This window comes from Capra hircus, chromosome 11, assembly GCF_001704415.2.
Source record: "Capra hircus breed San Clemente chromosome 11, ASM170441v1, whole genome shotgun sequence".
Classification (NCBI taxonomy): domain Eukaryota; kingdom Metazoa; phylum Chordata; class Mammalia; order Artiodactyla; family Bovidae; genus Capra; species Capra hircus.
In genome coordinates, this window is record NC_030818.1 from 86,791,279 (window position 1) to 86,805,055 (window position 13,777).

The 13,777-nt window shown below is 48.9% G+C and overlaps 1 protein-coding gene across 3 annotated transcripts; it reads left to right on the forward strand.

The window, feature by feature from the left end:
• On the forward strand, positions 268 to 7,572 carry ODC1 (ornithine decarboxylase 1). Of its 3 annotated transcripts, none has more exons than XM_018055661.1 (12): positions 274 to 475; positions 2,975 to 3,119; positions 3,187 to 3,341; positions 3,605 to 3,778; positions 3,934 to 4,106; positions 4,331 to 4,465; positions 4,601 to 4,682; positions 4,861 to 4,944; positions 5,886 to 6,048; positions 6,172 to 6,284; positions 6,373 to 6,587; positions 7,076 to 7,572. In XM_018055661.1, exons 3-12 carry the CDS (start codon positions 3,240 to 3,242, stop codon positions 7,218 to 7,220), a joined length of 1,386 nt encoding a protein of 461 aa, XP_017911150.1. In that variant the 5' UTR covers positions 274 to 475; positions 2,975 to 3,119; positions 3,187 to 3,239; the 3' UTR covers positions 7,221 to 7,572. The 3 variants fall into 3 exon arrangements, with proteins under 3 accessions (XP_017911151.1, XP_017911150.1, XP_017911149.1); XM_018055660.1 differs by having other exon boundaries at positions 3,208 to 3,341; XM_018055662.1 differs by lacking the exon at positions 6,373 to 6,587 and having other exon boundaries at positions 268 to 475; positions 3,208 to 3,341; positions 6,172 to 6,347; positions 7,076 to 7,565.

The following is a 13,777-nucleotide window of genomic DNA, read 5'->3' on the forward strand; positions in this document are numbered from 1 at the left end:
CGCGCGGAGCCCTGGGGAGCCCGCGGCTGGTGCGCATGCGTGGGCCGGCGGCGGGCCCGGGAGGGGCGGGGTTGGGCGGGGCTGGGAGGTGCTGACGTTGATCGGCCGGCGACCCCCACCCCTCCCTCTCCCCGTCCCAGGTTGGCCCCGCCCCCTCCCTGGGAGGACGCCCGGACGGAACCGATCGCGGCTGGTTTGAGCTGGTGTGTCTCCATGACGACACGCGCGGCGCTATAAGTAGCGGCGCGGCGGCGCGCCGGGCTTTGTCAGTTCCCCCTCAGCCTCCGCCGCCGCCGCCCCTCTGCCAGCGCTCCGGCGCCACCTCGGGCCGGCAGTCCTCCGCGGGAGGGAGCGAGGCGGCGGGCGGCCGGGCGAGCGGCTGACGGGGGCGGCGGGGCGGCCGGCGGGTCCTTCAGCGCTCGGCGGCGGCGCGTTGTCTCCATGGGGTTGGCCCGCCGCGCCCCTGCGCTCTGAGGTAAAAGAGGGGTCGCGTCCGGGCGGTAGGGAGGCCGGCGGGCGGGCGGGCGGGCGCGGGTGAGGGGCGGGGGGTGCCGGCCACGTGTCCCGGAGGCCGGAGCATAGCGGGCCCTTGGAGCTGCGAGGACACGTGGTCGCAGAGCCCGGCCCGTCGGCCTTGGGGGTCCCGGGTGGAGCCGGACCCCGACCCCTCCCGGCTCAAGGGCAGCTTGGCGCTGGGGCGGCCCAGGGTTCACCTTTTCTGAACCACGTCAGTGAGGGTTTTCTGAGCCGGAAGCTCTTTGAGGAGATCGATCCTTCAGCCGCTATTTTTTTTAAACCCATGTGGTGGTCCGGCAGCAGGTGCAGGAGGAGGCAGGAGGCGAGCCCGGCACAAGTCTCGGGGTGCCGGCCTCCCGTGCACGTGCCGTTCCGCCGTGTTGCCCTGGAATTTCCTTTTTTTTTTTTCAGTTTTCCCCCCCCCCTGCTGTGTGTACAGAGCGAATGGCCCAATATAGAAAGCCACTCAGATCGCTAGAGCTGAGATAACCCGTGTGTAACTGATACTGCTCGGCCGGACTTAGAAATGTTGATGGAATCTTTGACTTAGTGATTTAGGAAAAGTCCTTAGATTATTACGATCAGACGAACGACTGAGACGTAGGAGCCAGTCACAATATTTTCCCCAAACGGCCGACTGTTTGAGAATCCGAAATAACGAGGGAAGATGTGGGGAGCAGAACCTTTTAGGAGTGTCTAGTAGGGAGGACAAAATGTGCTAATTTCATTCAAACCTAAAATTTAATCGATTTGTAAAATTTTCAGTTGCGGTTTGAGTTGGTACCTGTCTAACGTTTCCCAGTTGGCAAAAAATAATTTCATACCAGAGAAGGACCATGTTTTGCTAATCCATGTCAGTTTAAGTAACGTAGCCATATAGAAAAAAACACCCAAAGGTGTTCTAGGGTGAACTTTCTCTGTATCAAAAGTTACTGAAGAAAAGCTTTGAAAGATACAAGGAAGCAAAATACTTAATAGTGGTGTGTTTCAGAGAAATACACACTTGTAAATTTAAGCCTGAATGTTGTCTTTTTTTTTTTTTTAAACCCTAAACGGCCCAGTATATCACTGGTGACCCTATTTAAATGTTAACTTTTGTAGACAGAATGTGTGTGCTGGCGGTCTGTTCCCTTCCCCTAAGGGCAAATTAGGAAGCTAGGAGGTTGACAAAGCCAGCAAGTCACATTAGATCAAGTCTTGCAAGTTCTCCCATGCATGGTTTGGATTTATGGCAGGCTCGTCCCCCTGGGCCTCTCATAGTGTCCCATGCCAGAGCAAACCCGGCCCCGAACCATTGCCTGGCCTCTGCCAGTAGGCTGCAGGCACTGAAGTGGGTTGGACAGTGGAAAAGATGACCTCCCTATCAGAGATTAAATAGATTAAAATAATAATTTTAAGGTAACTCATTGACCAATGTCACATTTCGTGAATGCCAAGGACAGTGGCTCTGATGGTTAAATGAGCTTTATTTTTGTTTATTCAGAAATCATTGTTTGCTAATTTTTGTAATTCATAGTTGATAATAACTCCCAGGTGATTATCATTCATAGCCAATCATGTAAGTTAGAGTGCCTGTGAGGATAGTTGGGATTCCCAGAATCCCAAGTAGTTTAGTAGGCAGCGCTGGCTTTAGAATATCGATTGCCATTCAGATACAGCAGCTGTAATACATTCTGTTGATTTTTTTAAATTGCATTTTTTTAAAAAAACACATGCCTAGCATGAAAATTAGCTCATTTCTCAGGAAAATTTAGAGCACTCAGTAAATTGATAACAGTGCCTGTTGGTCACTAAAAGTTCTTCTGTATAAGACTTAGCAAATGTAGGAAATAGCAAGGTGTTTATATGGCAGCTTTGCAAAATTGCTATCATGGTGTTTTAATCTTCTAAAGAGAAACAGGTCTGAAATAAAGTAAGCTGTCATGAAGCTTTTTCCCTCTCAGTGGACTGAGTGCAGGAAAGTTTCTGAAACCTGTATTCTGCATTTTAGCAGGAATGTTTGGAGTGCCTTTTTTGAGGTGGACAGAACTATATATGGGCTTCCTTGGTAGCTCAGCTGGTAAAGAATCTGCCTGCAATGCGGAAGACCTGGGTTCCATTCCTGGGTTGGGAAGATTCTCTGGAGAAGGGCATGGCAACCCACTCCAGTATTCTTGCCTGGAGAATCCCATGGACAGAGGAGCCTGGCAGGCTATAGTCCATGGGGTCACAAAGAGTCAGACACGACTGAGTGACTAAGTACAGTACTATATATGGAAGTTGAGTTTGAAAAACTCTAGTGTTGAATCTGTGAGGTCCTCATTCCATTGAGATTTATAGAACCATTGGACTTAAACCTAGAAATATTGGGATTTCCAAACCCAGGGAATGAGCGCTCTGGAGGGTGCTTTAGTAGCCCTGCTGCTTGGGTGTGTGTGTGCTGTCAATACCTGATCTTCCAATTTAATGTGTTCTGAAGGTGGACAGCAGATTGTGTGTTTATCGAACATTTCCACTGCTGTACAGAGAGCACAGGCATCTTCGGTGGACTTGGAATTCCTGGAGAATTGCCTTTGTGAAAAGTTGGCATAATCCCTTTAAATTCCGTCTCTTACATTTTCTACGTAAGTATTTGTGATTGTTGCAAGTTTATCTTAGGAGTTACTAAGTATTAATAAAACTTCTGAGTAGATTTGTCTGCCCTATTTGCAGTTTGTTGTGTCTCAAAAAGACATCAAGAGACCATGAACAGCTTTAGTAATGAAGAGTTTGACTGCCATTTCTTGGATGAAGGCTTTACTGCCAAGGACATTCTGGACCAAAAAATTAATGAAGTTTCTTCTTCTGTAAGTATATATGAAGTCTATGCTGGTAGTGCAGCTTTGAGAATATTAGGCAGATGAATGGGAAACTTCAGAGGGGTCTTATGGAAATGTCCTGTTAGGGAATTGGGAATTTAATTGGCTGTGGATCCTCCTGTGACAATTGTGATTATCATGTCCATGATTGACTAGGGTTCATGAGAATGATGGGCAAGTGAAGGGAAGGCTGTGCCTTGGTCACATCTGTTAAATTGCTGTTGGGTCTTCTGTAACCACTCTTACTGCAGGATGATAAGGATGCCTTCTATGTTGCGGACCTGGGAGACATTCTGAAGAAACATCTGAGATGGTTGAAAGCTCTTCCTCGGGTCACCCCCTTTTATGCAGTCAAATGCAATGATAGCAGAACCATAGTGAAGACACTTGCTGCCATTGGGACAGGATTTGACTGTGCCAGCAAGGTGAGCAAAAGCAGCAGAACTCAAATGATGTCTGTAATGGCCCCTCCCAGCAGGGAAGATCAGAATTGCTTTGCTTGAGCAGAGGATGCTAAAGAGAGTGGACATGGGCCAGCTTGTCCATATATTAGCTACATGTGTAAATACCTCTTTTTCAGACTGAAATACAATTGGTGCAGAGTCTCGGGGTGCCCCCAGAGAGGATTATCTATGCAAATCCATGTAAACAAGTGTCTCAGATTAAGTATGCTGCCAATAACGGAGTCCAGATGATGACTTTTGATAGTGAAGTTGAGCTGATGAAAGTTGCCAGGGCACATCCAAAGGCCAAGTAAGTTATTCCATTTGAGGGCGGATCAGATATGGGACATGTATAATGTGAACAAACTCAAATTTCCAGTTGTTAGATTTCCATACTAGTAAATTATATGTGTACTGAGTTAAACCAAATTAGACTCAGACCACAGGGTATCAGAGCCAAGGAGTCTTATTTTAACCACGGCTGTAGGTGATCTTGTGTCGGTGGGAAATTTGATATACTTTTCTTGCTTCTAGGTTGGTTTTGCGGATCGCCACCGATGATTCCAAAGCAGTCTGTCGCCTCAGTGTCAAATTTGGTGCCACGCTCAAAACCAGCAGGCTGCTTTTGGAACGGGCGAAAGAGCTAGATATTGATGTCATTGGTGTCAGGTGAGATCTTGGTGATGGCAGGGATGGAGATGAAGTATTAGACAATGCAAGTTTTATAAGTCTTCTACCATGAATAGTTATTTCCAGAAATAGTAAGAAATAGTGTATTTTTTGTGTTTTTATTTTTGACACCAGCTTCCACGTGGGAAGTGGCTGTACTGATCCTGAGACCTTTGTGCAGGCCATCTCTGATGCCCGCTGTGTCTTTGACATGGGCGTGAGTATCTGTGAGCCCCATGTGTGAGGAAGGGGGCAGGGATGGCATTAACAACTTGTCCCAGTTCTAGAATTGACCTTCATAAAACTCATCTCATTACATATTTAACCTTAACCTGCTGTATACGTTTTTCATGGCTTTTTAATCTGGCTGATGGACTTAATTTTCTTGACTCTAGGCTGAGGTTGGTTTCAACATGTATCTGCTTGATATTGGTGGTGGCTTTCCTGGATCTGAGGATGTAAAGCTTAAATTTGAAGAGGTAATTTATAACGAAATTACAGTCTGTAGCTCTTAGCAGGTTCCTTTTTGAAATATTTCAAAACTTATATGTCACAACTAATCATCAGAAGGGACTGTACAAACATGAAAGTAAATGTCTTGGTATGGTATTTTGAATGACTTGGTCTGGTATTTTGAATGACTTCTGTGCTATTTAAAATTGTATTATGTTAGTTAATTAATCTCTCAGTTGTGTCCAACTCTTTGTGACCCCATGGACTATAGCCTGCCAGGCTCCTCTGTCCATGGAATTCTCCAGGCAGAAATCCTGGAGTGGGTAGCCAGTTCCTTCTCTGGGGATCATCTCAAGCCAGGGATCAAACCTGGGTCTTGTGCGTTGCAGGCAGATTCTTTATTCTCTGGGCCACCAGGGAAGCCCTGTATTATCTTACTAGTTTTCTAAAATAAAATGAGACAGTATTTTCAAAAGTCTTAGGAAAATTGAGGACTGTCACTGTGGAGTTAAGAGAACCTGCTGACTTTAGTACATCATTTGCTAGATTTTGTGCTTCCTTTACTTAGAATGTTGTTTTTTAGTCATTGAAGGTAAGCCATTATATGCTACTTACTTATAAAATCCATACTTTGTTGAAATTTATGTGAATAGGAAGAATACAGAGTTTACCTTGTTAGTATATATTTATATGTTAGATAAAAATATTTAGGCACTGGTAATAAATTTGTCCCATTGCTTAATAAAATCATACCATAACATCTTACTAAAGAGTAAAAAGTCTTGAGGGGAATCAAAATGAAACCACAGGATATGCAGACTGGTTTTCAGGGAGGTGTTTATCTTTTGCTGTTTGAAGATAAACCTCTGCTGATGGCAGCTCTCAATGTTTTTGATGTGTTTCAAAGCGCTGCCCCATGTGAGTTCCCCTTGATGACCAATTACTCTTTTCTGTCTGTCTCTGGTAGATCACCAGTGTAATCAACCCAGCACTGGACAAGTATTTTCCATCCGACTCTGGAGTGAGAATCATAGCTGAGCCAGGCAGATACTATGTTGCATCAGCTTTCACGCTCGCAGTTAATATTATTGCCAAAAAACTTGTATTAAAGGAACAGACAGGCTCTGATGGTAGGTATCAAGATTGAGTCATTGCACATATATACTGAAAGTTCGTACCTAAAATGGTTAAGTGGTAGCTGAGACTATTTCTGCTTTTCTAATCATTTTCTTTTTTTAAATTTGCTTTTCTAGATGAAGAGGAGTCTAGTGAACGGACGTTCATGTATTACGTGAACGATGGAGTATATGGCTCCTTCAACTGCATTCTTTACGACCACGCGCACGTGAAGCCTCTTCTGCAGAAGGTACCTTCCGAATGTGTCGTATACACCAGTGGGAAGATGGCTGGTCAGAACAAGTGTAAGCAGGTGTGTTTCTCTGTCTCAAATGTAGAGACCCAAACCAGACGAGAAGTATTATTCATCCAGCATCTGGGGACCGACCTGTGACGGCCTGGACCGCATTGTTGAGCGCTGTAACCTACCTGAGATGCATGTGGGCGATTGGATGCTCTTTGAGAACATGGGTGCTTACACTGTTGCTGCTGCTTCTACCTTCAATGGATTCCAGAGACCCACCATCTACTATGTGATGTCAGGGCCAACGTGGTTAGTGACAGTGTGTGTTTGGTTCTGATAAGAATTAGGTGCCTTCCAGGGTTGATTATGCTTGTTCTTGTCCAATAGAATTAAGAAATTGCTTAGAATTAAATAATAACAATTATTTTTTGTTTTTCTCCCCATATTAAGAATATATGCTTTAGAAATTTTGAAATAATTACAATGAAAGGAAAATTCCTCCAATAATAGTGATGTATATAGTTGCAGAATTTTAAGGCACAGTTGATTTAGAAAAGGCTGGTCAGTCTATTTCTGTACCTAGAGTACTTTAACTAGTGCATGTGACTTGTGGTTTCCTTCTTAGCAAAAAGATGGTTCTGAAGAAATGCTTGCTGTAGTATTACATTGAATTGCTTCCTGATGACATAGTAACCAGAGATGTAAATAGGCTCATGAATAAGTTACTGTGTCACACCCTGTGGAGCCGCTTGGTTAGCGGTGACTCAGGGTTTCTGACTGCCGCCTGTCTCCTGCAGGCAACTGATGCAGCAGATCCGGGCCCAGGACTTCCCGCCTGGAGTGGAGGAGCCGGACGTCAGTCCCCTGCCCGTGTCCTGTGCCCGGGAGAGCGGCATGAAGCGGCACTCGGCAGCCTGCGCTTCCACGCGTATTAACGTGTAGATACCACTCTTGTAGCTGTTAACTGCGAGTTTAGCTTGATTTAAGGGTTTGGGGGGGACCATTTAACTTAATTACTGCTAGTTCTGAGATGTCTATGTGAGTAGGGTTGGCACAGGTGCACCAATGTGGAAGACTGGGAGATGGGGTCACACTTATCTGTGTTCCTATGGAAACTATTTGAATATTTGTTTTATATGGATTTTTATTCACTTTTCAAACATGCTACTAAAGGCTTCAACTGCTGAGCAAGCGTTTGTGGCTTGTGTATCAGCAAGGTGGGCCAGAAGCTTAGTGTTGTGACCGGTTTTAACAAAAAGGAATAAAGGATCTTGACATAACTTGGCATTGGGAAGTTTTTATGGTGTGTTCATTTCAGGTGGCTCACCTGAGCTTGTGTTATAGGTGGGAATTTTATGTTTTTTTCCCTGTAGGCTGAGAAAATTGCCCCAGAAGACTGAGGAGTTGACACGTTCTTAATGTTTTAAAAATCCGTGGAATACTTTTTTTCTGTTTTGACATTTTTATTTCAAGTCTGAGTCCTGGAGAAAGTCTGATGTGGCGTCTCGAAGAGTAATGAGGGCATCTAACCCCATGGCAGGGGGAGGAAGAGGACAGGCGAGACCATGGGCAGCCTCGGCTGTTAGTGGTTCCCCACCCTGGATGCTGACTGAGCTTGGTACGCCAGAGCCCCTTGTTAACTAAGTGGTCTTTGCCTGTCACAGCAGCTGCCTAGGCGAGGTACACAGGGCCCTCTGAGCCTTGCCTCCAGAGACCAGTCTCATATTTGCACCTTGACTTCACACACAGGAAAAGGTACAGTTACAAACTAGCTTGTTACAGAGTTGCAGCTCTTATCTGACCTTGGCCTTTTGTATTCTCTTTTACCCTACACCTCAGAAAAAGGGTGGCAGGCTCGCGTTTAAATTTCCAAGAGGGAATTGTGAATCCCTGCTGTAGCTCTGGACAGGAGGGCAGGCCACGTAAAAGCCAGAGTCTCTTGAGTAAGTCTCTCACCGGCCCCATTCCCTGCAGGTGACATCGAGTATCTCGCCAGCTGTTAGAAGGACATGGGGAGAATAGCACACAGGCACAGACAGGGAGGCTGCAGCGTCTTGCCTCTCAGGGGCTGGATTAAGTACTTTTGATGCTATTAGTACCTTTGCCAAGGAGTTGAGGGGAGTGACTTCGTAGTTTCTGAAAAGCCGCTTTCCCCCAGGCCTGAGTTCCACCTGGACACAGCACACTGCTGTGACGCCTGTTGCCTCCTGGCCGCTTAGCCAGACTAGGCCTTGGCTCATCACCACTCCTGGTGTCCTTGGACCTGAGAGCACTGCTCTAGTTGGCAGACCACTGAGTGAGACCTCTCAGGAGCCACAGAGAAAGTAGGTCTGGCGAAGTCTGGGCGGAAGAGGCAGAAGAACTCTGAAGTGAACAGTCTGCCCCACTTCCTGTGAGCAGATCCTTGTCTGGGTCCTCAATCTGCCCACTAAAGTTCAAGATAGAGAAATTGTTCTGTGTAGATTAGTGCCAGGAAGTACAAGCTAGACACCAAGGTTTTGGTAGTCTTTCAGAAGTTGTACCTTGTTATTCCTAAGTGCTGATTATGGATTGAAAAGAGGGTTTCCCCTCAAAAAGTAGGCTGTACTGAGGGCTTAGGAACTGCTCTTCCCTCACTTTAGGTAAAGTAGTATGACCAGCCAGCCAGTGCTGGTGGGGACGGAAGTAGTCGCAAGAGGTCCCATGACAACCACACCACAGCCTCTGAACCTGGCTCCTGAGGGTTTGGTGAAGCCACTTGGAGTCTATGGTGACATGGCCTGGGCTGGCCCAAATGACCTCACCTGGCCCCTACACCTGGGCATGAGCATGCGAGTTTGGCAAGAGGATGGAGAGCTCAGACAGCTGGGTGGGCGTCAACACTACCTCTGGGACCCTCTTAGAAGGTTCTAGGTGGCAGTGCAGACTAAAGATAGTACTGTCTCTCATTCGCAGACACTTAGACCTTGGTTTGAAGTGGACAGCTCAGGCCTTCATAAGATGCTGACACGGTGCTGGAGTCCCCACACAGGCCCCCACTAGGAGGGGCTCCTGGTCCAAGGTGAAGGCAAGCCAGGCAGGTCTTTATTCGAGTTACTTGGGGGCGTCTCAAAACGCAGATTGCTGGGCCCACCTCAGACAGGACAGGGGCTGTGGGGCAACAGGTAACCCCCTGGGAAAAGTAGAAGGTGCTGATGCTCCTTGTACCACAATAAACGCCAGGTGTAAGTTTTCACTGTGATGGATTAGGCCACGAAGCTATTAGAAGAAAACATTTGAAGTAAAAAATGTAGGGGGCAAAGGGGAAAAAAACACACATAGAAGTAGCCGATTTCATTCATAATAAAAGTTCCAAAAAATCAATAAAAGAGGAACAATGCTGTAGAAAGTGGGCAAGATATGAACTTTTCACAGAAAACTTGAAACAAACCTTTAGAACTATGAGAATCTCAGCCATCAGTTTGGCAAAGATAGAATTCACTCCCCCAGCTGGGTAAGCGGGCAAGCTCACCCATGGCAGATGGGAAGGCAAGAATATGAATAAACTCTTGAGGGAATCTGGCAATTTGAAAAATTATCTAGGCTTCCCCGGGGGCTCTGTGGTAAAGAATCCACCTGCCAGTGCAGGAGACACAGATTCAATCCCTGATCTGAGTAGATCTCACATGCCGTGGGGCAGCTAAGCCTGTGTGCCACAGCTGGGAGCCACAGCTACGGAGCATATGTGTGCTTTAGAGTTGGAGCCACAACTGAGCCCACATGCCCTCGAGCCTGTGTGTCACACGAGAAGTCACTGCAGTGAGAAGCCCATCTCACCGCAACTAGAGAAAAAGCCGGTACGGCAACGAAGACCCAGTAAAGCCCCAAACAAATGCACAATTGAAAAAAGAATCCACATTTTCTTTGCCCCAAGAATTCTAACTTGTAAGAAATCTCGGACATGGCCACTTACTAGACTTTTCATTGTAACAGTGTCTGTATAGCACATATGAGAAGCAGATGTGTGTTCACCAGGAGGGAACCATTGAGATGATCACTGGGACACAGCCGCTGTGAGACGCAGGGCCCTGCCAGAGCTCTGTGTGGGGACCGTGGGTGTGTGGTGAGCTACTGTCTGTACAAAGAGCAAACCAAACTTTGTGCACACGCATACCTACCTGCATATACAGAAACTTTTGGAAGAACTGACAGAGACGTAGCAGGAAAATGGAGGGCCTGAGGAGGCGAGTGCAGACTGACTTCATGCGCACTTTTATATGTGTCTATTGCTGACTTTAAAGGAATTATAGAAAATATGCCTCCCAGGTGAGGAAACAGAAAAGTCCTGTTATGTGGCTCCTGTGCCCATGAACTGCTAAACAAGGGCCGGGGAGCTTGGTCGGGGTCTTGGGTGGGCTTGACCAAGGCCTCCTTGGCAACTTTTCAGGGTGAGGGGGCTCTGACTTGTGCCCACCCAGCTCTGGAGGCTAATGGAGACATCAGAGCCCCTGGGGATAAGGACTTCACCCCTGCCTCTCCCTCGCCCCCACCCCCGCCAGGGAGGGGGGCTCTGCCCCATCTGGAGTCACCCCCTGGGGCCAAGGTCAGACCTGAGTCTGCACCTAGACCAGCCTGCACTGCGAGCCAAGCCGGAAGCCTGCGCACACACCACTGTCCAGGCCTTCGACAGCCCTCTCTAGCCTCCCAGCTGACCATCCTTGGTGCTGCACAGGCTCCACTCAGCCTGTCCTCTGTAGCCCTCTGCTCCTCGTACCCCTCATAGTGACCCTGAAGATGGTGACCTTGCATGTCTATGCAGACTCCATCCCTCTCTGTCAGGTTTTTTTAGGTTACTCTACTTGCTGGCTGGTCACCCTGTTATTTTATGTGACAACCCTATCAACAGGGATTCCAAGTCCTGGGCACCAGGAGCCCAGCTGCACCTTCTGTTTGCTGTGTCTCACGGAAAATCAGGTCACCCCTGGGCCTCAAGCTCCTCACCTGTCAAATGGGGCAGAGAGAGAAAGCTCAGATACGAATCTGGTCCCGGAGTTTCCTAAACCAGGCTGGGGGGTTTGCGCGCTCAAGCCTAGACGGCCCTCCCAGCCACGGCCACCAGAGGGCAGCAGCGCCTCGTGCTTGAGACTCCTCTGTGGTCTTGCACTGCCACCAAGCTGTCAGGTCCTGCTTCCTTGATGGCTCAGTGGTAAAGACTCTGCCTGCCAATGCAGGAGACCTAAGAGATGCACGTTTGATCCCTGGGTCTGTAAGAGATGCACGTTCGATCCCTCAGTCGGGAAGATCCCCTGGAGGAGGGCATGGCAACCCACTCCAGTATTCTTGCCTGGAGAATTCCATGGACAGAGGAGCCTGGTGGGCTACAGTCCATGGGGTTGCAGAGTCCAACATTACTGAGTGACTAACACTAACATTTAGCCACTCAACAGATGCCACTGGTAGAGGCCTGACTGTGACAGGAGGGCTGTGGGCACTGGAACGTCGCCCAGCTCAGAGGGAGATCCAGGGCCAGCCACACCGGGTATCTAGGCTCTGAGGCTCCAGACAGCTTGTCCTGGACCAGGCTGCTTCCCCAGGTCATTCACTCACTCATTCAGAACTTCTGTTTTTTTTGCCTTTTGTTTTAAGCTGCTCTGCTCAGCTTGTGGGACCTCATGACCCCAACCAGGGATCAAACCCAGGCCACTGCAGTGAAGGCCCAGAGTCCTAACCAGGAGGCCACCAAGGGAACACCCTGAGCAGCTAATGCCAAGCCAGGCTGGGCACTGGCTCCGGGTAGGGGAAGGGGTGAACTGCGAGGTCAGTTCAAGGGGAAGAGCGCTGTGAGCAAGGCAAGTGGGGGCACTGTGAAGGGTACCCGGGAGGGGTGGGGTGACCTTCTGGAAGAAAGTTTTCAGCCCCATTGGCATAGAGTCTTGAGAAAGGCACGACGTTCACGGAGGCCACAAGCTGGGGACAGGGTCTGGGGCTGCCCCCACTGTGAAAGCAGCCCGGGCCAGCCGGGGCAGGGGGCTCAGGTCCCTCCCCCACCCACCTGGAAGGAGCTGCAAGGCTGGCACCCGACACAGCCTCACACTGGTCCCCAGGGGCCACTTGCCTTTTGCTGATGCAGGCTGGACGCACGGGACCCTCAACACCCAGTGTCTATGTGGGTTGTTCCTCGTGCACGCGTCCATGGCACTGCCCCGCAGGACAGACACATATCCTCACTGGACCCCCAAGTCCCACTGAGCCCTGCCTGCAGAAACCACACTGCCTGTCGCCCTGCACACACGCACACACACAGTGAAAGGGGCCACGTGGGGGGTGGGGGGTAAGATAATCTGACTGGTTCTCCTTCTGCCATTAACTTCCTGGGACCCGAGGGGTATGGACAGCTTCTAAGGGAGTCCCCGAGTCAGTGACAGGCCTGTGGGTGGTCCCTTCCCTTCCTTAGGGCAGGTCCTCATCGCCGACGACTCCCTAAGGAACCACCATGACTTCTGTGAGCTTCTGTGAGCTTCTGTTGGGGCAGGGCCCACCAGGACCCCAGATCCACATCCTTCCCATTTGTGTGGAAGCACAGGGATGGTTATTTTACGTCTGTGTGGCTGGGTCATGGGTGTCCTGGCGGGTGGTTCGACGCCATTCTGAGTGTGTCTGTGAGGGTGTTTCTGGATGAGGTTAACACTGCATTAGCAGACGTACTGTAGGGCTTCCCACCAGGGTGAGGACCTCATCCAAAGGGCCGACTCGAACAAGGGCTGAACTGAGGCTCTGTTCTCTGCCTGGCGGTCTTGGGCTGGGACCACGGGCTCCTGCCTTCAGACCCGGACTGGAACAAATGCCGTAGGCTCTCCTGGGTCTCCAGCTGGCCAATCTTGGGACCATTCAGCCCCCATAATCCTATCAGCCAGTTCCTTACAATGCCTCTCTCTTTCCCATCCCCCAACCCCAACCCCACCACCCATATACGTGAATAAGTATTCAGAGGGAGGCGCTTCCCTGGTGGCCCAGTGGTAAAGAACCCACATGTAGGAGACATGGGGTTCAAATCCTGGGTCAGGAAGATCCCCTGGAGAAGGAAATGAAAACCCACTCCAATATTCTTGCCTGGGAAATCCCATGGACAGAAGGAGCCTGGCAAGCTACAGTCCATTGTTGCTGCTGTTACTGAGTCGCTCAGTCGTGTCCAGCTCTTTGCGACCCCATGAACTGCAGCACACCAGGCTTCCCTGTTCTTAACTATCTCCTGGAGTTTGCACAAACTCAGGTCCATTGAATCACCGATATCTTCCAACCATCTCATCCTCTGTTGCCCCCTTTCCCTCCTGCCCTTAATTTTTCCCATCAGGGTCTTTTACAATGAGTCTGGTCTTTGCATCAGGTGGCCAAAGTGTCGGGGCTTCAGCTTCAGCATCAGTACTTCCAATGAATATTCAGGGTTGATTTCCTTTAGGATCAGTCCGTGGGGTTGCAAAAGTGACTTAGCAACTAAACACCACCACCGAGGGAGAGAGAGACATTCTGTTGTCTGTTTCTGT

Excerpts from the sequence above, each read along its gene's own strand:
- ODC1 (XM_018055661.1), top strand. The coding sequence starts at position 3,240 with ATGAACAGCTTTAGTAATGAAGAGTTTGACTGCCATTTCTTGGATGAA. Across the intron at positions 4,107-4,330 it reads AGGGCACATCCAAAGGCCAA|GTTGGTTTTGCGGATCGCCA; the intron begins GTAAGTTATTCC and ends TCTTGCTTCTAG. Across the intron at positions 6,049-6,171 it reads GGAACAGACAGGCTCTGATG|ATGAAGAGGAGTCTAGTGAA; the intron begins GTAGGTATCAAG and ends TTGCTTTTCTAG.